Genomic DNA, 26,791 nt, shown 5'->3' on the forward strand with positions numbered 1-26,791 from the left:
TCCTACCTCTGCTGCTTGAGCTCCACGTCTGAGCCGAAGAGCAAAGCACAATTGACAGACTCCATATCAAGTGCCGAGAAGGCCTCAGAGATCTTGTCAACTTCGCTTTGCCCTTCCTGTTGTGTCTGGGATCAAACAGCCGGAGTGTGGAGAAAAGCACCGCGGAGCAGGGGGAAAGTGGAGCGACAGAGCCGTGCGAGAGCCCTGCGCTCGGGGCGCCCAGACAAATAAGAATCCAAAAGGACACCTTTCAGGGCATATTTTCCATAAATGCACAATTACGAAACAATTTGACACGGGGCAAGGGAACTGTCTACAGCATCCATTTTTAATGAGTGTAAACAGATAAATTATAAATAGCACAAATATTACGGAACAGTTAAATATTAATTGCCAAAATTAATGTTCTCGGTGCTTTCTTCTCCAGATGCCGACTTAAACACTACTGCCATTCCAGCAAACTGAGAAGCTGCTAGTAAAAGTGAGCAATTTGAGCAGGCTATTGGGGTGGGGGCACGAGGGGAGGACCAGAAAGGAATGGTGGTTTAGGGTTGCCTTTTCCTGACACATCAGGGAGAGCTGAAACATTTCCAGGCACCCAACCCCCCCCCCCTCCCCACAGAGGTGGTGCTGGAGTTTAGGAATGCAAAGATAATATTTGTCCTCCGCTTTGTCTGGCAAGTAAAATTGTGATGTCCTCAAGGGATTTTCTTGTTATAATTCTGGTGTAGATAAAAGAACCTAAGGAAAGCCTGCTGGATCAGGCCAATGGGCGATCTCATCCAGCATCCATGTTTCACAAGAGCACTGTCTCCTGCTGCATTTCCAGAAGCTGATATTCTGAAGCATCCCCTGCCTTCGACTGTGGAGGCTAGTAGCCATTGGTAGTCATAAATGTCGAAGTGGACGGCCAGCTCAAAATATTTTTCCACCCTCACTATAGCATGACTTTAGAGGTGTGACACAACAGCCTCAGGGCTATATCAGATTCGGGCGGGGGGGTATATACCTGTCTGAGCACACACTGATTCATTGTTCGGCACCCGTAAAACAGTCACCAGCTGACTGCTTGAGCATAAGAAGAGTCTGCATTACTTCTGAGTAAGGCCTGCCCCAAATGCAGATCAGCTTCCAGAGACACTTATCAAGTAATAAAACTTCACCTCTCTGACTTTTATTGCGTGGTGCTGTTAATATGGCCATTCACACAACTGCTAAGATCACATTGTAATGAGTGGGATATAAATTCCCAAAATAAACATTAAATTAAAACCTTTGCACACTGGCAAGTCAAGTTGAAGACATGTGTGCAGTCTCTCTCAGTTTGGCATAATTGCTCTTCAGTTATTATCTACTTAATTTATCCCCAATTTGTTAGTCCGGCTGGGGGCTGGGCCATGAATTCTTGCCCCCAGTCACTAGATATCTTTTTCAGGCCCATCTCTGGCTCCAGAGGTTCCAAGCAGGCATTGACCCCACATTTTAAATTAACACCTTCACAACTGTAAGGGCTTAAGACTTTGGATTTTAACATCAAAAGCGAGAGTTCTTTAGATATTGGATTCTACTCTGTTCTTGGCCAGTTACTGCATAAATACAGCTCTGAGTTCCTCCCTGATAATCCTAACCTTATATAGCCATGATCAGATAAACTGAGCTTCAGGAAATAGGGTTTATTGTGTGTGTTTTACCCATTGATAGTTAGAGAACAGGGGCCGTATCATCCAGCCCTTTCAGATCAAACAGTCATGTAAAGATTCCCTTTTCCTACTTCCTATCTCCATAGCATTGAAGGCATACAATTCCACACAGCCACATGTGGTTTTCCTAAATCTTACACTCTATAGCTACAGTAAGTTGCTTTTTTGGCAGCTGAGGCCGTCTGGATTTGATTTTACATCTATATTCTGCTAGCTACTTTGTAGTTGCAAGCGTTATCGTATATTCCAACAATCTGCAACCTAGTTTACATACAAGAAATGTTTGCCATAAATAACAAAGTCCATTGTTTGCGGCAGAATTTAAACCCATCAAATAACTTGCAGTTTTGTATCCAAAATACTTTGCCTCTTCAATCATCCCAGTCAAGAAGTGCATATTAAGAAAGGGAATACTTTGTCCTCTGTTCTAGTCATTTGCAAACTGCTTCCACTTTTCATAATGGTTGCTTATTATGTTTGCCGTTTTATATCCTGGATGGAATTTGGCCAAAGGTGTCTATTTAAACGCCAAAAGGAGCGTGCCCAACCAATCTACTGAATGGGAATGTACAACATTTCCCCATATGTTCGTTAACTCAACTTCGGCTGTAATTATTGGTCACAATTTTTGGGATGACCTCTCTATGGAGAAGCAAAAACCTGATTGGCAACTGAGGCAATATGAGAAAGAAGAGAAGTCCCTGATGGATCCTGCCAGTTTATTTTTTTATAAAAACCCATGATTAGTGGTAAAAGTTCAACCTTGGCTCTCTTTTGTCTTCAGATATTCAGGAGGACAGGAAGAAATAAGGGGTTCCAGGGGTGACTGCAGAATCTGCAATGCAAGATACAACCACAGCATCTCTCACCAATGCTTGTCAGAATACCTTCAGTGAAAGGATGCTGGCCACCACTGAAGGCAAATCTGTTCCACTCCTAAACAGCTCTTACCATAGCGTTGACATTTCACCAAAATTCACTTATCTCAAATTTCTGTCTACTGGCAGTCCTGCCCTGCAGAGCAAGACAAGGCTGCTGGATCAGGCAAAAGGGCTAGTCCAGCATCCTATTCTTGCAGTGTCCGCCTAGATGCCCAGGGGAAACCTCAAGGAGGTTTCAAGCACAAGGGCCCTCCTGCCATTTCCAGCAACTGGTATTCAGAAGCATTGCTGCTTCCAGCCATGGAGGCAGAGCATAACAATTGTGGCTGAAAGCCATTGATAACCTTCTCCTCCATATATTTGTCCAGTTCTGCCTTTAGTTGGGAGCCGCCCAGAGTGGCTGGGGAAACCCAGCCAGATGGGCGGGATATAAATATATTATTATTATTATTATTATTATTATTATTATTATTTATTTATTTATTTATTTATCAATCAGTGCTCCTGCCTGCCTAAGGCCTGCCCTTTAGCTGCACCAGATGGGACCAGTTCCAGGAAAGGCATCACCTTGTATGCTGAGCAAAGGTGGCCAGGAGAGACATAAATATTTCGGGAGGGAGGGGGTGAGAAGGGAAAGAAGGTCTTCCTCAGGAGAAAGGGCTGGAGGATGTATTGAAAAAAAATGAGAAAGTGAGCCAGAAGGATATTATTTAATAATTACTAATACTATGTAGTTGAGTTTGACCAAACTATGGGAGGCAGTGGAAGACAGGAGTGCCTGGCATGCTCTGGTACATGGGGTCACGAAGAGTCGGACATGACTAAACGACCAACAACAATACTATGTAGTAATAATAAGCTGATATTTAAAAATATAATAAACAAATTGGGAAGAGGATGAAGGAAGGGGATAAAAGAAGAATGCTGTTGTAGGAGAAAGAAGTGAATGTAAAAGAAGGAGGGATGAAAGAAGCTTAATAAGTTTCTTTCATAAGGGAATAGGTTGTCTGTTGAGTGTGAAAAGGAGAAGGGGAGAAGAAATTACAGGCAATGGGGGGAAATACTTTTGAGAGACATGTGGAGCTGGGAAGGGGAAAGTATGATTTAACAATTTCCAAAGGTGGATAGGATACCAAATGAAAATGGTGTCAGTCAGTGACAGCTGATTGTGCCCAACGCTGCCTCCACCTGCCACCATTTTGAAACTGCCTCTTCCTCAACATTTATGATAGGCGGGCCTCAAGTGGGTGGAGAAGCTCTCTTTCAATGGTATTGGATACCCTGGGCAGTTTGTGTCATCCGTCAATTTGGAAAACATTCCCCGTGCATTCCCTGTGCTATCAGGTGGGAGCTCACGGAACACAGTGCCCTTTCATAGCAAAAGAAAGAAGCAAATCTCCACACAGGGAGCACACAACATTTCAAAGAGAAGGCTAGACCAGAAGAATCTGTGGCACCTCCTTTTCTCGGTGCAGGAATCCTGCCTCTCACCTGGCACAGTGCAATGCAGGCACAAACAAAGCTGCTGTGTTTGCTGATGATGGGGAAGGGTTTGTGGGAAGTGCATCGACTCTAGTACGTCGCAGGTGACGAAAACAGGTGCCCTTGTGTGTTTGCAGTAACTCTTTACTCTCACACAATGTGACTCACTGCCTAACACCTCCCATGCCAAACTAGGAAGAGCCTCACATCCAGATTGCCTTGCTCACTTGTTGCTGATGCTTGACGGGCTTTTCCTAGTTTCTTATTGTAATGGTGTTCATATAGATGTTCTTGGGGGGTGCAGGGTGGGTGAGTTATTGGGAATTAGCTTCTGGTCACCTCACCTCCCAGCAGATACTGTAGGACTGGAAAAGGTTGAAAAAAGGGCATCCAACATGATCAAGTAGGTGGGGCAACTTGCCCCATGAGGAAATGTTTCCGTTTGGGGACTTTTTGGTTTAGAGAGAAGGCAAGTAAGAAGTTTGTAAAATTAGACATGGCATGGAGAAAGTGGATATAGTCCCCCCCCCCCTTTGCAAAGGGCATGTATTGAAGCTGAATATTGGAAGATTCAGGACAGGAAAATTTCTTTTTTTCACTCAGTGCACAGTTAAACTATGGAACTCACTCCCGCAGGAGGCATTAATAGACACCAGCTTGGATGGGTTTAAGAGGATGAAACAAATTCATGGAGGAAAGGGCTATCTATGCCTACTGCCTACGAACTTGTAACTGAGGATCGTTAAAGGTTTTTGGAAATAACTGATCACAGATATGGAGGTTGAAGTGAGGATGATTGAGCTCACCTGCATGGAATTTCTGGGCTCCATGGCTTTAATACTGAGTTAGCAGGGATCTGGGGCAGGGCATTCTCAGTGGTGGTGCTGTATCGTTAGAGTTCCCCTTCCATCTTTGGGGTGGGCTTCATTTCTACTTAGGTTGTGTTTCGATCAACCCTAACATTCTTGTTCCACTGCCAAGCTTTGGCTTGATTTTTTTTCTTCTGGTTCTTCTGTGTTTTGAGATTATTTTGATTGCAATGTTCTTAATCCTAATTTACCTTGAAAGTCGCCTGGTGAGAGCTCGGCCCTAAAAGGCAGGACTAAAAATAATAATAATCTAGACAGAATACTTTTGTTTTACTTGGTTCTTCAGCATACAGTTGAGGATTTTTTGCAGTGAAACCGAATTCATAGAATCGTAGAGTTGGAAAGGACTCAAGGAGTCATCTAGTCCAACCCCCTTTCTTGAAGGAATCGCCACTAAAGATGATACAATGCCCACAGCTGTGACCTTCCAGTTTGCCCTGTTTGGTTATTGGGTGTTTGGTCTGAAGTCATAAGAGGCCATCACCTTGCTGAAGCTAAGCAGGTCTGGATGTGGTCAGTGCCGGGGTGGGAGACTGCCTGAGAGCCCCCTGGGGTCCATGCTGGAAGAAAGGTAGGAAAGTGTAAGAAAACGTAAGAAAATAACTAAATAAAAATATAAGTTTCCTGTCCACCCAATAACGACTTGACTGGAAAGCTTTCAGCCATTAGTCCTTGCAGAAGGTAAATCTTGTCACTTTCTGAGTGTCCTTGGCCATGGTTTTTTGGGGGGCAGGAGTTTGACAGGACTGAGTTTACCCTTTTTAATTAAATAATTATTATTATTTTGTTTGGGGAGCTAGAACAGATATAAACCCAGTGCCTGAGCAAAAAATCCACCTATAGTTTTAATCAATAAAGTTGTGGCCATTTCTAATCCAGATCATTGTCTGCTTGAGTTGATTAATCACATCTTACATTTAGCCACTTCCCAGCAGGTGGGGAGTGGCACTGCGACTGGGCCTGCAATAAACAAGCAAACTTGATGGTGGATTCCCCCCACCTTTTTCCCCAGAAAAAAAACACTGGCCTTGCCCCATTTCAGGCTGTGTGCAGTCAGTCGGTAGGTTGCCTTGAAGAAAAACCAGGAGGAAGGAAACATCTGGAGATGCATGGCAAAAGGAGGCAGGAAAAGGCAGGCACAGAACACCAGCAAAACAGCTCGCCCACATTCATAATTAAAGTCGTAACTTTATGGGAGTCCCAGCAAACATCTAATCTACTTTCATCACTACTGTAAATGTTCTTGAAAGCTACAGCATTGCTCAATTAATTCAGTACAAGATTGAGCACAAGTCTTATCAGTGTATCCCCCACTAATTGATTCCAGTTTTAACCAAAAGGAAGAAAGAGTCAGTGGAATTCCAGTTCCAGTCATGCACAGAGTGCCCAGATGCAGTTAACCCTTTCCTGACTCCCAAGATCTAAGGCAGTGGTTCTCAAACTTTTTTCTCTGGGCTACACTTTCAGAATAAAGAGTTACTTGCACCACACCTTTTTTTTATTGGTAAGAAATACAATGGAAAACAAAAAGCAACAACTCATAGTAGTAGCTTGATTTATAACATAGAAAGTAGAAAACAATGGACATGAATCACTCTCAAAATATAATTATAAACGAGCCTCTGACATACATACCTTTCAGTGCAAGGTGTGAGGTTCCACACTGAAATGTTTAAATGTTTCTTTGGTTGTCTTTGAATCTTCCCTCCACACTTGCCATCCTCTCTTGCCACACCCTTTGAGAACCACTGATCTAAGAGGAGGCTGGGGTTCAGTCTTCAGGTTGCTAAAACAACAGAGAAGAGTCTTTGGGCATGCAAAGTACTGGTACTTCTTGGATATTTCTGAATGTGAAGATCATTTGTTGGCTAAGTTCTTTACCTAAAAAATAATGCTGTTTTGTTTTGTGTTTTGTTTTGTTTTGTTTTGACAATGTCATCCCAAGTCAGCAGAGCTATAGACCTATGGCCTAAGGGCTTCCCCTGAGCTGAGAATCAGACAGAAAGAAAACGATCTTGAGAAAATAAGGATGGCTCCAGAAACATTCTCCATAGGCAGCACATCAAGCACTGGTGACATAATTCTCGTCTTGAAACCTGTGTGCGCATGCTGGGAACTCCCAACGTTCCCGGGGTTGTGAATGCAAGTCACAGGCAAGCCATCCACACAAGCTGTTGTGACGGAAGGCCGCCTTGCCGAGTGTGGAGCTGCCCACGTTCCAAGGTGCCATAGCAATTGCTGACCCCGGCTTGTGTAAGAGGAGAAATTGCCACCGAGCTGCGGAAGGGCTGTAGCTCAGTGGCAGAGCAACCGCTTTGTATGCAGAACCTCCCAGGTTCAATCCCCGACATCTTCAGGTAGGGCTGGGAGAGAATCTCATCTGGGACTCTGGAGAACCACAATTCTGAACTGGGCAAACTCGTACCTGTGTTCCATGTGCCTGACATTCTATACAGGCAGCAAACATTTTCTGTGCGGGTTCCGCCCTTGGCTACCATGCACATAAGCCCGCCCTGTTCTGCCCTTTTCCAGGTCCAAAAGTACCAATGCATTTGCGGTCACACATCAATTAGGAACAAAATAGTCGCTACCTGTATTCCTTAACTGAGTTGCTTTATTTGATACCGTTTCATAATAGCTGTGGCTTAGTGGTTGTGGTAGCGAAGAGAGGGAAGCAGGAGAGAAACAGGCTGTGCACTGGGGTTTACAAATACATATTGGACAAGTATCTAATTAATTCAAATGCAAAACAATTCCATGTATGTGTCACCTGCCTCGGTTCTGGGGTGGTGGATCCGTAAACAAGACAGGGAGTGACCAACCGCAAATGGTGGGTTCCAGAGAAGGGTGGGACCTTCCGTTGGCGTTCAGCAGGGAATTGTGTGAGCTCCAGCAACTTCAGCTATCTCTGTAATTAATCCAGAAGAGAGTAGATGGCACACTAATGAAATCTGCAGATGATTACTAAATTAGAAGGAACTGGAAACACCAGATTTAGGAGCGATAGTGGAAAGAAAATTATACATGAAGTGGGAGACCAGCGCAACATCAAAAAGAGCCTTTTCCGATCTGGGCCATGCAGGGAGGCAGGCAGCTGCCTGTCCCCAAACTACCCGAGTGGAAAAATCACACCCAAACTCCAGCGATTCTGGTGGGACCTTTGTGGTTCCTGAGAGATGCAAACAAATTAGGAGGGGAAAGAGAAGGAGCTAGAGGGATTCCTTCTGCAAGGAAGGCAGTGTAGTCTGAGAAGAGGGCTCTTTTTAGGATTCAAAGCACGCTTTGCAACAGCGCGACTGACAGGAGAGGATGACAGATTCTTTGAGGGTGTGCTTTTGCAAAAGTGAATACTTTGGGGCTGTCTGGGTCATGGCTATGGTGCAGAATTCGGCGGCCAGGTTGCTCACTGGGATGTGACAGTTTGAACATATTGTGCTGATCCTGACCCAACTGCACCAGCTGCCAGTTAGTTTCCAGGCCTAATTCAAAGTGCTGGTTTTTACCTATAAAGCCTTAAACAGCTCAGGACCTCAATACCTCAAGGACCGCCTCTCTCCATATGAATTGACCCAGACACTGTGATCATCAGCTGAGGCTCTTCTTTGGGTGCCTCTCTCACGAGAGGTCTGGAGGGTGGCAGGCCTTTTCTGCAGTGGCTCCCCATTTGTGGAATGCTTTCCCCAGGAAGGCTCTCCTGGCACCTTCATTACATATCTTTAGGCGCCAGGCAAAAACATTTATCTTCAACCAGGCATTTGGCTGATTAATATTCTGTGGTGTTTTAAATGTATCTGTGGAAGGGGGGTATTGTTTTATTTTTGTTTTATTATAATATTTTATGGTTTTAATTTGTATTTTTATATCGTGAATTGCCCTGTGATCTTACTACCACTGCTAGGTAAAGCTAAGGGACCCCTGACCATTAAGTCCAGTTGTGGACAACTCTGGGGTTGCGGTGCTCATCTTGCTTTACTGGCCGAGGGAGCCGGCGTTTGTCCACAGACAGCTTCTGGGTCATGTGGCCAGCATGACTAAACCGCTTCTGGCGAAACCAGAGCAGCGCATGGAAATGCCACTTACCTTCCGGCCACAGCATACTACTACTAAAAATAATAATCATAATTTTGTGGGTAATGGGCAGCCTTCCCCTTGTGGGAAATTTGGGTTAATCTTTGGGGTTACCCTAATAATGAACTCACCATAACAAAGATAGTGTTGGTTAAATGGGGGAGTGTGCTATACACAGTTTACTGTGCATTGTGAACTCTATTTCTGTCAGCTCCTGTCTTGGAGTTTGAGGTTGGACTAAGCCACCCTTGGCCAGCCTAGTGCCCCTCAGGCGTTTTGGACTATAATTCTTGTCAGGTCCAGCATCCAAAATATCTGAAAGGAACCCTGATGGCAAAGGGTGGGCCAGGTGACCATAAAAGAGCCTTCTGAGATTCAGCAACAGATCTGCTAAACTACTGTCTTAAGATTCTGTGATTCTCGCAAGATCATGTGATCATCTACTCCCATTTTGTGCCCACCCCTTTTCCTTTTTCTCCCCCTCCCAGAATAAGCCGTCTGTTTAATGGCACGGAACCTATTGTGTTGGACAGTTTAAAACAACATTATTTCATTGATCGAGATGGTGAAATTTTCAGATACATCTTAAGCTTCTTAAGAACGTCAAAACTGCTGCTCCCAGAAGACTTTAAGGTAAGACAGGCCAGAAACCTGTAATCAGTTTGTTCTCTTATTAAGCCATTTATTTCAGAGTGAGTTTGTATTCTCCGGTGTACTTTCCCCCACTATGCTGAGGCTGGAAAAACGCTGCCTGCATGCGTCTGTGGTCTCCTCCCCTTTCCATCCCTTTCAGTTTTGGGAACTAACTGTGGTTTACTCTCGGTATGCACCAATGTTTAGGTTAGCCATAGTTTGCTGTAAACCAGATTGGAACAGGGTTTCCAAACATAGTTAGGAAACTGTGGGGTTTTGTCTGCACATGACCCAGATGTTGCTGGTGTTATTGTTAAAGGGACTGCTTTGCCAAGCCCGACTTATGTTCGGTTTCCTTGGGTCTGATGTTGTTGGAGCAACAGGAACTTGCATGCTCTGTCAGAGGGTGCCCTTTCTGTTCATTAAGGTGCTTGTCAGATGCTAGGCTGCAGATGCAACAGCTTAAGAAACAGGCCCACTAGTTGTCATAGATACCAGAAAGGGAAAGGGAAGTGGACTGGCAAAGCCCCAGGCAGGATCAGTTTTCCTAAGCCAATTTTACTTCCTCATTTTTAGCTTATTTATCAGGATCTAACAACAATTAAGAAGAATCACAAGAAGCTGGCTACATACTACCTTTTTTTAGTGGTTTTGCTTTGATGGAATTCAGAATGTGCGTAGCCTGATCTAGAACCAACTTCAAATCACCTAGAAAGGTCTTGGTGATTAATGCCTCTGTGTAAAAAAAAACCCCAGTGAATTGATATTACATCTGGATTTTTCTGTTTGACAAGTGCCACCAAGCCTCTCACATTCCCTTTCACACACAATGCTCCATCCATACAAATTCCAGTACAAGAATCCCATGAAATCTTTTTTTTCTTTCCCCCAAATACTCAGACAAGGGTTGGAAAATATATTGTCTTCTGGTATGTTTTGCTAGCTCGTTGCAGAGCAGGAACTGTGTAATTATTTCATCATTGTGAATGAATCTGACAGAGGCAAGCAATTGTGCTTTTCCAATTATGCCAGTAGATTCATAAACTTGAATGGCAAATTCAGAATTCCTCATACTTTTGGAAACACAGTTCTCAATACTAGCTGACATATCAACTATTCTTCCGCAAATTGTCTTGTCAGACAAAAGGAATTTCCATAACTTGTCATTCAGCATCATCACCAAACAATTTTTTTCCACAATCAAGCTGCAGGCAAGCTTAATCAATTTTTCAGCTATTACTGTTATGTAGTTTTGTCTGTTGAGCAATCAAGTCAGCCACTTGGTAAGGTATAATTTACATCTTATCTGAGACTTTTACTCATTTTTTTAAATAATAATAATAATAATAATAATAATAATAATAATAATATGGTCGTTGGCATTTCTTCTGTTCCAAAGGCCTTTCAAACTATTGGTGAAATATTTGCCAGATTTCCATGTTTTAACAACAGGTGTATTTTCATATTGTTTGGGGCCATATTGGAATTGGAAAGCTTCTCACCACAGATCAAACACATAGGCTGAGGGACATTTTCATGTGAAACTGAGACTCAGATAGCTCTCCACATATTGCCGACCAACTTTTTTTTGGGAGGTTTGCTTGGGCCTGCTACTGGTGTTGAATTAAACGAGTCTTCTCCAGCACTCTGTTTGAACGGCAGTTCTGGATCACAACTAGGATTGTCCTCAGTATCACTTGATGTTCTTGCTCTCATTTTGCAAAGGTACCTATCCATATTCTGCAAATAATTTTTTCCCCTTTTGATACTGTACTATCTTATGCTACACTATGCTACACTGAAATGTTTAAATGTTTCCTTGATTGTCCTTGATTCTTCCTGCCCCACCAATGTGACATACGGCACCCTTTGAGAACCACTGTCCTAGAGAGATGGTATCTGCAGTAGGATCGTGCAGAAAGCAGTTACCCATTGGATATATAAGGAGTGAGGCAATCGTTGAGGCATCAAGGTCCCAGTCTATGCCAGCACTTTGAATCCAGCCCAGTAGCTAATTGGCAGCCAGTAGTTTCATCAAAAAAACGAAGATCATGGCCACTGGTCCCATCACCTCCTGGCAAATATAAGGGGAAGAAATGGAGGCAGTGAGAGATTTTACTTTCTTGGGCTCCATGATCACTGCAGATGGTGACAGCAGCCACAAAATTAAAAGACGCCTGCTTCTTGGGAGAAGGGCAATGACAGGCCTAGACAGCATCTTGAGAAGTAGAGACATCACCTTGCCAACAAAGGTCCGTATAGTTAAAGCCATGGTTTTCCCAGTAGTGATGTATGGAAGTGAGAGCTGGACCATAAAGAAGGCTGATCGCCGAAGAATTGATGCTTTTGAATTATGGTGCTGGAGAAGACTCTTGAGAGTCCCATGGACTGCAAGAAGATCAAACGCATCCATTCTTAAGGAAATCAGCCCTGAGTGCTCACTGGAAGGACAGATCGTGAAGCTGAGGCTCCAGTACTTTGGCCACCTCATGAGAAGAGAAGACTCCCTGGAGAAGACACTGATGCTGGGAAAGATGGAGGGCACAAGGAGAAGGGGGCGACAGAGGACGAGATGGTTGGATAGTGTTTTTGAGGTTACCAGCATGAGTCTGACCAAACTGCGGGAGGTAGTGGAGGACAGAGGTGCCTGGCGTGCTCTGGTCCATGGGGTCACGAAGAGTCGGACACGACTAAATGACTAAACAACAACAAAAGTTTCTGAAACATTAGAGAGTTAAACAATACAAAAAGAGAACATGCAGTTATACCTTAGAAGTGGTGGAAAGTTTATATCCAGCTAGTCAGGCCAATAATACTCCCCCTCCAGCACCCTGGACAGCTTTCCCAAGAACACTGGGGCAGGGGGAGAGTGAGAGACCTTCCTCCTTGCCTCTTAACTACAGAGTGACCTGAGGGCTGCTACTGCTGCTCCCACCACCAGCTCAGATGGGTAAGGGACTTTTACAGAGGAGGGGCTTTGTGGGGAATCGGAGGAGCTGAGGTTGCTGAAAGGGAGGGAGAGGAAGGTGAGTGTGGGACTTCCAAAGTCAGATAAGCCCCCGCCCCCCCAAAAAAAAACTCAGCTATTTTTCATTGTTTTGGAAGTCACCTGTCTCCACACAGAATTGGGTTGCCTCAGGCAGGGAGCCAAGCTGCACAGTTACGTGCTCGTTCCCCATGGCTCCAATGATTCATATGAGTTTGTTTGTTTGTTTGTTTGTTTGTTGCATTTATATATCCCACCTTTTTCTCCAAGGAGGCCAAGGGGGCTTACATGCTTCATCAAGCCCACACCTCAATTAATCCTCACCACGATCCTGTGAGGTAGTTTAGGCTGAGAAGTGGCGACTGCCCCCCAAGGTCACCCAGTGACCTTCATAGCCGAATGGGGATTTGAACCCTGGTCTCCAAGATCCTAGTCTGGCACTCTTAACCACTACACCACACTGGCTCTATTTCAGAAATCTGCCTGTACTTAAAAGTTCAGGAGGGAATTAAAAAACGCTGAGACCAGAGGGCTGCAGAAGTATTTTTGTGCTGGCCGGGAGGCAGAACGGTGCAAACAACACAGGAAGTTGTTGATCCTCAGATTTCGGCAGGACCGCTTCCAAATATATACTTTGAGAATTTCTGCCTCTGAGGATTGCAATTTTTAAGTGTTGTTTTCAGGCTGAGCTACGGAGGCAGCTGCATATGTGTTCCTAGCTAGCGAGTCTCTATTATCGCATCTGACTGGTGTGTTTACAGTGAATATTAACTACAGTTCCAGTTGCTAATAAGATGAGACTTGAAAGTGCTCTACCTTTGACAGCCTCCCCCCACCCCTTGAGAGCACCTTTTCCTAATATCTAATACAGTTTTCATGGGCTTGTGAATTGTAAATACAGCAGCAATTACTGGCTCGGGTCCTTCCTGTCGCTCACTGCTGTCGCTCCATTGAGTCAGAGGAGTGCAAAGTTGTTTCATGTAGCAAGCAGAAGGTATGGGGTGCAGGCTTGGCTCTATAGGCTTCCTCTGTTCCCCCACCCCCTGCAATTCACCTATCATGCGCCAGTCACTTTACATGCGCTGAGACCCAGGCACAAGCCTGCCTGTGCAGAAAGAGTATTGTTAAGTGCATCCCAGCTACCGAGTTGTAAGAGGCTACAGGAGTTCCAAGCACTTCCCCCAGGGTTTGGTTTCCTTGGAACGAAGGTCAGCGGAGACTGGTTTCTTTAGGACGCATGGTTTTATTTCCACATACAGTGGTACCTCGGGTTAAGTACTTAATTCGTTCCGGAGGTCCGTTCTTAACCTGAAACTGTTCTTAACCTGAAGCACCACTTTAGCTAAAGGGGCCTCCTGCTGCCACCGCGCCGCCGGAGCACGATTTCTGTTCTTATCCTGAAGCAAAGTTCTTAACCTGAGGTAATATTTCTGGGTTAATGGAGCCTGTAACCTGAAGCGTATGTAACCCAAGGTACATAACCTATGCATTGGATGGAGAAGCTGACAGCATTGAAACCACAACAGATCTTGCTTCTCCATTTGATTTCCAGAGAAGCCCCAAAGCTCAGCTTAGGCCTACCACAGAGCAGGACATGTCTCTGTGTCTCCAGCATCCAGCTTTCTACTCTCACACACAACAACTTATCTAGCTATTGTTCTTCTACAGGCCAGCCGGGAGGGGAAGGCCCAACCCTTTATTTCTCTGACAACGGAACTCACTTAAGATGCAGAAGTTGGGTACTTAGCTTGACATAAGAAGAGCCTGCTGGATCAGGCCAACGGCCCATCTAGTCTAGCATCCTGTTCCCACAGTGACCAATTAGATGACTGTGGGAAACCTACAATTAGGACCGGAGCGCAAGAGCAGTCTCCTTTCCTGTGGTTTCCAGCAACTGGTATTCAGAAGCATTGCTGTCTCCAACCATGGAGGCAGAACATAGCCATCATGGGTGGTAGCCACTGATAGCCTTCTCCATGAATTTGTCTAATCCTCTTTTAATGCCGTCTAGGTTGGTGGCTATTGCTGCCTCCTGGGGGAAATGAGTTCCGTAGTTTAGCTATGCACTGCATGAAGAAATAGACAAAGAGACGGGTTTGACCAGTCCAACAGGTTCCCTCTTATACAGTCTAGCCTCAGAGATACAGGATTGCAGGTTTGGAAGGGACCCAGGGTTTCATCCAGGCTGATCCCCCCCCCCAATTGATAATGTCTACTCTGAAGAAGAAGGTCTGTCCCGGACCTACAAACACCCACAGAACAGCTTCCCTGTAGAGATTGCATGATGCCTCCAGGTACATTTGCCCTCACACATGGACATCCTGGGAGTCCAAGACAAATGAATATGGGGCTGCCATACTCTTGTGGGGCTTCCATTCATTTCAGAGAACATACTGGTGCATCCAGCCCAATTGGGCCACCCTTAGTAGCCCCCATTATCTGTTGCTCAAAGCAGCTGTTTTTCTTAGCCTCCTGAACAGGGATGTCTCTGGGCAGGTAGCCCAATCCCAAGAGCAACCTAGAGCCACAGGAGTCCCATAGCCCACACTAAGGACTGGTGGCTGTCTGCATATTACAGTGGCCAAATCTGCCTGGCCACCCTCTTGTATTCAAGATTCAGTCATTTTTAGTGTAACTGATGGAGCAAGCCTGGGCATCTGTTTCTTACACAAGATCCATTCAGGTTTTCATCTGTACATGAGAGGGCTTAAATTTGGGGCAGGGGGAGGTGGCAGCCAAGGTCTCCAGGTGCCTTGATACTTGTGCCTGTTGAGTGTGAAGGAATATCTTTGCAGGGTTCCTTAGCTGCACTAAGAAACCCTGCACAGACCTTCGTGCTAAACACAGGAAGGCGTAAAGCAAGAACATCTCTCAGCCAAGAGCCATATTCAGGGGAGCACCATTGGCACTGCTGAGAAGGCTGGAATGGAGGGGCTCCGGATGCCTGTAGCAGCTGATAGAGCTACTACAGTCAAGCAGAGGCTTCTGTGAATGTGTGCTTCGTATGCAGACTCCTGAACATTGTTAATGTTAGCAGCCACTGAACACATCTCAGCCAGTTGGACTCTGTTAGTCGACAGAGTCTGTGGGTTGCCATTTGCCCCTTGCAGGGAGCTGCAAAGAAGGTGCTTCAGGTTTCCTTGCCATTTCTTTCCATGTCAGCACTTTTCCAGGCTGGAGTCTGTCATTTTCTGCCCTAAGTCATCAGTACAAAGTGGGAGTGAAATCATCCCTGTATCAGATGAGCAGCATCAGATTAGCAGGGGTGTTAGCAAACTCCCGGGCGCAGCAAGGCTGGGAACAAAATCTCACACCTGCCTTTCAAGGCTGTCTTGGGTGCTGCCCTGTCAACATGGACAAAAGGCCCTTCTCTTGGGTGAAAATTAAAAGTCACTGGTGTGATAATCAGGCACCCGGCTCCTTTTCTGAGCAGTGGGTGTGGCATTAGGCCTCAATGGGCCCATCACTAGGGCATGTGGGGCTCCTCAAGGGAGGGTGTAAAGTTCCAGGCCTCACCACCCTTCAAACCTCAGATTAATGGGGCATTTGAAGAAGGGTCTGCTCAAAGGACCTAGCTACAGCTAGGTACATATGGAGAAAGGGAATCCTTCAGGAACCAAGGTCTCTGTGGGTCAAAGCAAGTTCTTTGAAGAGGGGCCAGAAACAAATTGGGAGCAGCTTTGAAAACTTTGCATTACTGAGAGAAGCTGCAACTCTTTTGCGCGATCAGTAGGTGAAAACTTTTGAAGGTATACTGAAGGGGTTTGTGGGGGTGGGCATGAATTGGCAGACTATTCAACCAAGAAACACCACCTTCAAGGAAAGCGTCATATATATATATGTTCTCAAAAGGAATGTTGAAAAAGATCAAAATGAGAAAGTCATAGAATTGTAGAGTTGGAAGGGACCCCAAGGTCCAACCCCCTACAATGCAGGAATCTCACCTAAAGCTTCCATGACAGATGGCCAGTCAACCTGCTTTAAAACCTCCAGTGAAGGAGAGTCCACAGCCTCCTGAGGGAGACTGTTCCACTGTCAAAATCTCTTACTATCAGAAAGTTCTTCCTGATGTTTAGTTGATATCTCCTTTCTTTTCATTGGTTCGAGTCCTGCCCTCCAGAGCAGGAGAAAACAAGCTTGCTCCATCTTCCATGGCTGTCACATTTCTTCTCAGTCTCCTCTTTTCCAGACAAAACATACCCAGCTCCTTCAACCACTCCTCATTAGGCTTGGTTTCCAGACCCTTGATTATCTTGGTTGCCATCCTCTGATTTTCCAGCTTGTCAATATCCTTATTAAATTGTGATAACCCAGAACAGGACACAGTATTCCATGTATGGTCTGACCAAGGCAGAATAGAGTGGTACTATGGATTCCCTTGATCTGGACACTATACTTCTGTTGATGCAGCCTAGAATAGCATTAGCATTTTTTGCTTCTGCATCACACTGTTGACTCATGTTAAACTGGTGATCCACCAAGACCCCTAGATCCTTTCACCTGTACTACTAGTAAGCCAGGTATCTCCCATCTTATATTTGTGCAGCTGGTTCTTCCTGCCTAAGTGCAGAACCTTCCTTCTCATTTTCTACCAGGACCCTAAGATTGGCAGGGTCTTAACAGGATCCCAGAATGTAATATATCTGATGCAAAAAGAAAAGCCACCAGAAATAATTTGCACATTTTTCTTTACCCCAGAGAATGAAGGAAAAGCCAAGTTTTAAGACAGGCTTCTGCTAACTTAAAGCAGGCTTCTCTCAACACACTCAAAAGGAAGTCGGATGCTACATTGGACTAATGATAAGAGTTGCAGTCCAAAACTTCTGGAGGGGTTAAAAGAAGGCCCAGTGAGCCCCAGTGAGATCTTTGGCTTTGCAACTGACTCTTATCATTGTAGATATTTAGATGAGACTTCCTGTACTCTGTGGGTGTGGTTAAGTCAAGCTTCATTCAAGTTTTTGTCGTGCCGTCGGGCTGGCTGCCAAGTATTTGAGGAACATTGTGAAATGCTTTGCCTGAACACTGTCCTGTAGTGGGGAATTCCAAAGGATGGCTTTTTTTGCAGTCAGCTTGCTTGCCAGATTTCCATGGGCGGATGAGTGTTCTTTTTCCATGAGAGCTCATTTAGCATAGTAACCAAAACACACAGAGCTAAGAACCAGGAAGTTTCAAATCACACCTCTACAATGAACCTCCTTTCAGCAGCTTCCCTTTCCCCCAGCCTCAGCCCCCAACATTCAGGGCATAGTAGCACCTTCCCTTAGGGGGATTGTAAAAAGATCTTGAGAGAAACTGTATTGAATTGTGTTTGTAGCCGTGAAGACTGTGACGTGAAATCGTCAGTTGTTCAGGGAATGATTGCTGTCCATCTTCTGTGAGGAAAGGAGAGTTGCCAGTTTGGTTGGGATTGAAATACTTTACAACGAACAGAACTGAAAAGAGGTTCCCCTGGGACCCAAGGAATTGAAAGGATGGCACTCAGAGGCAAGGAAGTACTTATGGTCAGGAGAGGGGTGTGTATGTTGTTGAGGGAAGGAGAGAGGAGTGCTGGGGAAGTTGGTCAAGAGAAAGGGTGGCTCAGGAGAGTGGGACAATTTAGGAAGGGGCCTGAGGACACAAGAGATTGTGGAAACTTAAGAGTTTTTGAAAGGAGAAGCCAAGGTGCAAATTGAACAGGAGACTATTAGGGAGCTGTGTGTTGTTGCCAGGAAAGATGCAGGCAGGCAAGGGGGAACTAAGGGGGCTTAGGGTGGCTGGGTTTGGAGTCTAGATCTTGAATTCCATATGTTGACTTGAACTGAGCAGCCAGCTCCTTGGCTTCAGACATCCAGTGTGTTGCATTGGAATAGTCTTTATTAAGCACTGTTATTCCTGCTGCGGGTACAGTAGTCCCTTAAGGTCCTCCCATTTCCATGGTTTTCAGAGCTGCAGTGTGCATTCAAGCAGGGGCACCATCTAGCTCAAATGGTTACAGAAAGGGCTGGGGCAAGGATAGCCTTCAGGCAGGCTGTTTCAAGCAGGGCTGTGCTTACCTCAATCCTCTCCTCTACCTCAAGGCCCAGGTACTTCCCTTGGAGCACAAGAAGGAGGCAGCTCCTCCCTGGTGGAAACGATGCATTTCCCAGCACTTTTTCCTGTGTGGGTAACCCTTCCTGGTGAACTTTTCTTTCCACTAAAATCCCCACGATGACGGATTCCATGCTGTGATTGAGCTTTTACCTCAGTTTAATAGCAGCATGGTGGAGGGGGGTCGTTTCTGTCAGGTTTGTAGGATGGGATTTTTCTTCTCCCTGCAGCCCCCCTTGTGCTGCTCAGATGACTGAGGAACAACTGAGAGTGGTGGGAAAAGGCTGGACTGCCAGAAAATAACATTTCTGAAAAAACCGCCCCTTCTTCTCACTGCTTGGCTGATCTGTGAAGAGGGTATTGTGATACCCGTAAGATCAGGAAGTGGACAGAAGCAGCCTCCAGGATTCAGATTGCACAGTTCTGAACTAGAGATGGAGGCAAGGCTTCTTTTTTTTTGAGACTGTGAACATTGACCAGAAAATGTACAAAATTCAGTTGAGATATGCACATTCCCCAAAGCCCTTTGGAGATTACATGCATAATTTCCTCTTCACAGACAGATTATGTGTATAGACAGGGTCAGCAAACTTTTTCAGCAGGGGGCAGGTCCACTGTCCCTCAGACCTTGTGGGGGGCCAGACTATATTTTTTGGGTGGTGGGGAATGAACGAATTCCTATGCCCCACAAATAACCCAGAGATGCATTTTAAATAAAAGGACACATTCTACTCATGTAAAAACATGCTGATTCCCGGACTATCCGTGGGCCGGATTTAGAAGGCGATTGAGCCGGATCTGGCCCCCGGGCCTTAGTTTGCCTACCCACGTGTATAGCTATAGATACAGCCGTACCTTGGATCCTGAACACCCTGGTACTCAGACGTTTTGACTCCCAAACGCAGAAACCCAGAAGTGAGTGTTCCGGTTTGCAAACATTCTTTTGGAAGCCGAACGTCCGATGGGGCTTCCGCAGCTTCTGATTGGCTGCAGGAGCTTCCTGCAGCCAATCAGAAGCCATAATTTAGTTTTTGAACGTTTTGGAAGTCGAACAGACTTCTGGAATGGATTCCGTTCGACTTCCAAGGTACGACTGTATAGATATAGATTTGGATTTAGATATATGAAATCCGTAAGTGCTGAGATACGTAAGCTCTCTTTCTCTCCTTTTTTAAAAGGATTTTAATCTTTTATACGAAGAGGCCAAGTACTACCAGCTGCAGCCGATGATCAAGGAGCTGGAGCGATGGAAACAGGAGAAGGAACAAAGGAAGCACTTCCAGCCCTGTGACTGCTTGGTTGTAAGGGTGACTCCGGATCTCGGGGAAAGGATTGCACTGAGCGGAGAGAAGGCATTGATCGAGGAGATCTTCCCAGAGACAGGGGACGTCATGTGCAACTCGGTCAACGCAGGCTGGAACCAAGACCCCACCCACGTCATTAGGTTTCCTTTGAACGGATACTGTCGGTTGAATTCGGTGCAGGTAATGGGCCTCATCCGTTCTATCATTTTCTTTTCACGTTCAGTACTAAGCAGATGAGTCCCTTCTGCCCAATTGCCTCTGTGTCACTGGGAGAAGGAGGCATTTTTTGCCTGGTGAGATCATGGGCGTTTTTCCTCTCTCTCCCTTTCCCTTTTCCCTTAAGTCTAAGTTGTTGGTGAGAGAGAGAAAGAGAGATTTAGATTTTTGTGTGTGTTAGCACCATGCTGATCTCATAATGGCGTTAGGCTGACAAATGCTAATTTTTTTTCATCAGCTCATACCCCGCAGTCCTTTCTTCCCTCCAAAGTGCCCCTAGGAAGAAAAAAAGAGTGTACCAAAACTACAAAAAAAGAAGAAGAAGAGGGGAAAGGAGGAAAGGAAGGAGGGGGAGCCGTTTCTCCATGCCACTTTATAGAAAACGCAACAATGTGTAAATGCATAATTTATGTCCCACTCATAATTAAATGATAGAGCCTCCGGGATGGACTTAAAAAAATGATCTCTGCACTTTTTTTCCCCTCCAAGAGGATGTTCTATAAAAATTGCCCAGAGTATTTTAAACAAAATGTGTTCCACTTTATACTCAAAGGTTTTTATGGGGGTTTGATTGAGTTAGTTATTTTTTCCCCCTTTTCTTTTCTTTTTATTTTTTATTTAAGATTTTAAAATTAACATATGAAACAAGGAAAGACGGATAGGTAGGATGCGGGAAATGTAAGTTTGTGATTTGGCAAACCCCTCTGAGCGGCTTTCTTCCCCCCACCCCAAATAGGGGAGCTTGTCCATGGGAGGGCTACCCTACAGCGGACCTGGGCACTGAGCAGCCTTGATGGTTTGACACTCATTAGCGAGGACCAGAGCAATGAGGGCATTTTCATTGGGAGAGTTGAGCATCCAGCTGCCTGTCTCAGGATGTTTGGCAGGGGGGCACGGGCAGGGGGGAGTGGAGCGTGGAAAGGCCTCCATTGGCAGAGGATGTTTTGGGCAGAGCAAATGGGCTTCAGGCTACAGCGAGAAACCAAGTGAAGTCAGTTGCAAAACATGGCACTGTGGCACTTTGGGTGGTTGGAATTTTATTGCTCTGAATACCTGGCCCAGGTGAAGAGCAGTATGCAGTTCAAAAAGCTGGCTTATGGCCTTTAAAAAATAAAATAAAATAAAAAACATTGTGCTTTTGTCAACCCAAACAAGGCACATCGTTTCTCCAGTCTGTTATCCTTTATGCAAGAGCAGGGATTGCCAACATGGCACCCACAGAAGCCTTCACTGGCACCCATAGGGCCCCCTCCCCCCACAGAAAACACCTTTGAAAGAAGTGTTTTATTGCAGCCAATAGAATAGGTGGGTGGGGATGGTGCCCACAACCGCTTCTCCAGCTTACAGCTGTACCCACATGCCCCAAAAGGTTGGCAACCTCTTGGGCTAGACCATGATAGTGAGGTCTCTCTTCAACAAGTTGTAGGGCATAGCTTGTTCTTTTATACCCCGGGGTTGTTCCCTGCCCCATCTAAATCTAAATGGCTTAAAATTCATTTCAGGTTAACAAACATCCCAGCCCTCCACAGTGACAGAGTCTTCAGTGTTAATCTCTGGCTTGCTGATATTCACTTCTATTTTGATGGTTAGGAGGGGATTTGAAACTGTGACAGCAATCTGTCCTCGAGGTTCAGGACAGCCTTTGCCCACACAGTGCCCTCCAGATGTTTCGGATTGCAATTTGGCTGACAGAAGTTGCTGTCGAAAACATCTGGAAGGTGCCAGGTGTTGGCAAAGGCTGGTTTAGAATTCTGAAGGTCCACATTCTGCATCTGGATACTTGCTTAATTCTGAATTCCATTTTACGATTTTTAATTGGGGGGCGGGCGGGCGGTAACCAGACAGGCTTGAATTCATAACTGGAGAGAGAGGACTTGCCCCACATCCTAGTCACAAATGCTTTCTCAGAAAATGGAATCGTTAAGCCCTGTACGACCTTTTTAAAATGCACGGCTCTTGAACGAGAACAGAGGATGGAGTTCGTGCTGTTCTGTTTAATGAAGACGCCCAACACCCTCTGCTATGTATAGACTCTTTCTCGACGACACCTGAAAATTTTGTCTGCTGCAAACATCAGGTGTTGCAAATTGTGGTGTCGCAGAAGCGGGTGCTTGCGAGCTTGTTGTCCATTTTAGCTGGAAAATAATTCAGGATATATGTTACATTATCCCGTGATGCATTTCAAAGACTATTTTCAGTGGCAAAGTGGCAGGCACGCCTTACAGAATATTGCAGGGCAGTGAACTAGAAAGCAGGCATTTTCTGCCATTTGCCCTTCCCTGTAGGATGCCCTTCCTTCTGATGGAAGCAGCGTCCATCAGTTGTGTCCCACATCATGTGAAGACATATCTCTTGGCGCAGACTTTCCCTGGCCAATGAGATTCAACCTTGTTATTTGTGAATTCCTATTTTTACGTCTTTTTTTATAACAGAAAATAGAAGTGCTTTTAAGTAAATAAATAAAACCAACAAGTTTTGTGACAACGTTGATGAGGTAAACTCACCACAGCAAAGGTCGGTCCAGGTTTTAGACCTGGGGGACATTTTGAAACAGTGCTGTAGGCGCCAGTCACAAAATGGCTGCCGTGGGGGACATGGCATAACACAAAACCAGAGAAATTCTATTTCCATGCTAGAAAGGACTTAACCTGTAGGGTTTTATATTCCACCTCTTTCTCCAAAGAGCTCAAGTTGACGTGCACAATTCTTGCTCTCCTCATTTAATCTGCACAACAACAGTGAGAGGTGAGCTATGCTGAGAGGCAGTGACTGGTCCAAAATCATCCAGTGACCGAGTAGGAATTTGAACCCTGGCCTCCCAGGTCCTAGGCTGACATTCTAACCACTATACTACACTACTCTTAAGAATTATGGGGTCAGGGCTTCACACTTTTGTTCCTAATTCATGACTTATTGTCCTCAACATTGCTAATGTTAATGGCTGGAAAGGACCTTTTTTCTTTTTCTTTTTTGGTGCAACATGCATCCCTCCCATTGTAGGTTTTCTGTTAAAATCACAGATACCAAAAATGCCATTTTTCCTTGCAAAAACATAATGACCGTAAGCATCATTACAACAGATAGCAAATTCAGCCATATAACACTGTGGTTGAAAAGGCCAAGGCCTCCCCCAGTTTATGACAAGAGATGTTCTGTTTCCAAAACTTGGGAAATCAGGCTCAGCTCGCCACAGAGATGATCACTTTTAGAGTGTTTCCTTCTGGGTAGCAGCACACTTCAAGAAGGCTTTGAACAAATTGGGAGAGGAGAGCTATGAGAATGATTCTAAAGGGATCTGTCTTGAAGGCAGTTTCCGGGAGGGAAGACTGGCAGAATTGGAGATGTTTAGCCCCAGAGAAACAACGGGAGACGTCTCAGTTCTGAACACTGTGAACTTGGAAATTGCTCCCATTGATTTCAGTGAAACATGCGTCAAGGGGAAGCGTGCTCTGGGTTGCTTGCAGCCTAAAAGTGTAGCAAGGGAAGGGCACATAAGAAGAGGCTGCTGGATCAGGCCAAATGACCCTGCAGTTGAGCATCCTGTTCTCACATTGCCCAACCAGATGCTTCTTCTGGGAAACCCACAAGCAGGACCCAATCAGAAGAGCACTGTCCACTCCTGTGGTTTGCAGCAGCTAGTATTCAGAAGCATATCTGTCTGTCTGTGGTCACAAAACATGAATTACAGTATTCAAATGCCCTGAGTTGCTGAATCAGCCAGATTCATTCATAGGCCACGGTGGGGGTGGGGGAGGTCCTCAACCATGTTCTTGCTTACAAATGAAATAAAATCAGACCAAACAGGTACGGAATCATTCTTCTTTCTTTCACATCTAAGGACTCTCAGCTTATTAGTTAGTTTTTCCAGCATGTACCAGGTAGTAAGGTGGGCCACGTCTAATTTTCTCCAAAACTGTGTGATGGTCATTCTGGGTGCTTTAAGCAGGTGCACTGTTATCTCTTCCCCCCACTCCTCCTTTCATTTTTTTTATCTTTACCCAAAAAGGGGTATTCTTTCTTTCTAGGCCTTTTGCTCATTCTCCCTCGGGTCCTTTCACGTTCTTGCATTGCAAAGTGATACAAGATCAGGGCAGAAGTCAGGGGAACGAGGCTGATGTTTGCCTCCTCGAACACCAAGCCAGTGCGCCTGTCCCAGGGCCAGTCAGTGCTCGCAGGGTTCAAGAGAAGCCATGAGAAGAGATCAAAGCTCAGCTTTGCCTTGCATGACTTGGGAAGCCCAAGTGGCTGGCGGAAAGGAGGCCTGTCTGTTGCCTACCAAAAGAAAGTGAAACGAAGACTTTGGAATTGAAAGCAGGAGGGAGAAAGGAAAGGACGGAGGAGTTCACCAAAATATTTATAATCACCTCAGGCAAATCATAATCTGTGCTCTGTAAGGGGATTCGGTAGGTCTAGGATTCTGGGGAGAGCACTGAACCTATGAATTTAAGAAGAGTCCTGCTGGATCAGGCCAATGGCCAGTCTAATCCAGCACCCTGTTCTCTCAGCAGTCAGCCAGATGCCTGTTGGAAACTTGCAGTCGCTAACCTTACATCAGCTGGGAGCCTACAGCTTCCTTGGCCGTCCTTCCCTGGATGGAGAATAGAGGGGCATGCCAGTGCATACAAAAGCTAGCCTGCTCTACTAAGGGACATGTATTTTCATTGCCCAGCCCTCAAGTGCAAAAAGGTTCCCAGCCTTCCTGCTTTAGTATATTGGCAGCCAGGGCAGAGTTGGGGAGGCATGGAATGAGGTGTATTACTTTTGACACAACGACAGCTTGTATTACTTGATAATCCCCTTGTCGTGTGTCGCTACGTTGCTTATGAATTTTGTATTCTGGAGTAACTGAATTGCCTCGTTTGTTCTTAAGTTGTTGAACCAAGCATTTATTTATATGCCTGTTGTAGCATTTTATTGTCAGAGAATGTTCATCTTGCTTGGCTGTCCTTTGAAACAGTGACATTTGCGCTTCGTATTATATTTCTTCATTCAGCACATAGTTTAACGATGGGACCCACTGGAGGGAGCAATGGCCACCAAAAGAGGGTTAGATGAATCCATGGAGGAGAGGGCTATTGATATCTACTAGCCACGATTGATATCTACTGCCTCCACGGTCGGAGGCAGAAATGTTTTTGAATACCAGTTACTGGGGACCACAAGAGGGGAGAGGGCTCTTGTGCTGGGGTTCTGATTGTGGGATTCCCAATGGGGCACCTAGTTGGCCACTGTAAGAACAGGGTGCTGAACTAGATGGGCCTTTGGCCTGATCCAGCAGGCTCTTCTCATGGATGCATGGGGGAAACACCCAGTTTGGAGCCAAGTAGGAGCTTGCAGTTCTGCTGGGCCATGGAGGTGTCCTTGAACCCCTTCAAAGCTCAGGTTGATATCACAAACCAGGTGGCATCCCAGAGGTGGAGTGCTGAGCAGCCATTAGCAGTGAGGACTTACTTTAGGTGCCTGAAGGGCACAGGCAGGAATATAAACACAGGCACATTAACAGCACACATACACCCTGAATACCCCAACCTGTTTGGTAGGAAAATCCCTTAGCGGCCAGAATGGTTACACCAGTAAAGAAGATGCTCATAACAGCCTGCTGCTTTTTCTCCCCCCATCTAGCACAGCATATTAATGATGAGTTATGGCCTCATTTTATGATGACTGAAGCCCCAACGTTGCTTTTCCTTAAGAGGTAGCATCAATATCACTACCAGCCAGTATTTTACTCCATAATGTACTGAACTGCCCTGCAGAGTGCTTGTTTGTTTGATTAATATTTGGGTTTTTCTGCAGAGGTTTGCTGTAAGCAAGACTTTAATCACGCTGCAGTCATTTAGGAATAAGTTATAGAATTATCGCTGCATAATATGCTGGGAGATCCTGAAAAGACCAGAAATGTATCATGCAGAGTCTAGCTGGCTCTCGGGGGCCCTTTTCACCACCTCTGGACCACGAGACCAAAATACTTTGCAGGGCAACACGCACAAATGAAATAGTCCAGATAGCGTCCATCTGCAGGAAGCTGAGATGGCTTTGAAAAAGGAAAGCCAGTGAGTAGGGCTGGATACAGAAGGCATGAGCTCAAGTGCATCTTCAGCTGTGGACAAAATGGATAGCATTTTATAAGTCAGACTCCATCACTGAGCATCACTTTCCTCCTACAGTTGGCCTGTTTCACAGGGTTGTCGTCTGGCTGGACAAGGAAACATTGTGCATAGAAGGCCATGAGGAGACCAACCTGGCCCCACCCATTAGCCAGTGGAGCTCTAAGGCTGCTTTCCTCCTCCCACCCCATTCCTATTTCCTTTTGTGTCGAGTCTCTTAGATTGTGTGTATGTAGCCAGTGACAGCATTTGGAAGAAATTCAGGTAATTTCTTCAAAGTTAGGTAATAATACAAACCTTTAGCCACAGGGGGAAAGTTGAGCTACAAATCGCCTTTGTCTAACATTTTACTCCAGTGGCAACTTTACTGTATAATGTGGGGCTTTCCTAAGGGTGAAATTAGATGTGATGTGGAAGCTCCAACCGTGGAGCTTTCAAAAAGTGGCTGTGCAGAGTGTTGCATCCAACTTATCTCACGC

The 26,791-nt window shown here is 45.4% G+C and overlaps 1 protein-coding gene across 5 annotated transcripts in view; it reads left to right on the plus strand.

Moving 5' to 3' along the window:
- Positions 1-26,791, plus strand: part of KCTD15 (potassium channel tetramerization domain containing 15) — a 68,070-nt gene that overhangs the window by 39,017 nt on the left and 2,262 nt on the right. For all 5 annotated transcript variants that reach the window (XM_053399290.1, XM_053399288.1, XM_053399289.1 and 2 more), the window contains exons 3-4: positions 9,489-9,633; positions 19,864-20,169. In XM_053399290.1, coding sequence (XP_053255265.1) covers positions 9,489-9,633; positions 19,864-20,169 — 451 coding nt within the window. The remainder of the gene's footprint in view (positions 1-9,488; positions 9,634-19,863; positions 20,170-26,791) is intronic.

This window comes from Podarcis raffonei, chromosome 8 (genome assembly GCF_027172205.1).
Source record: "Podarcis raffonei isolate rPodRaf1 chromosome 8, rPodRaf1.pri, whole genome shotgun sequence".
NCBI classification, from domain to species: Eukaryota; Metazoa; Chordata; class Lepidosauria; order Squamata; family Lacertidae; genus Podarcis; species Podarcis raffonei.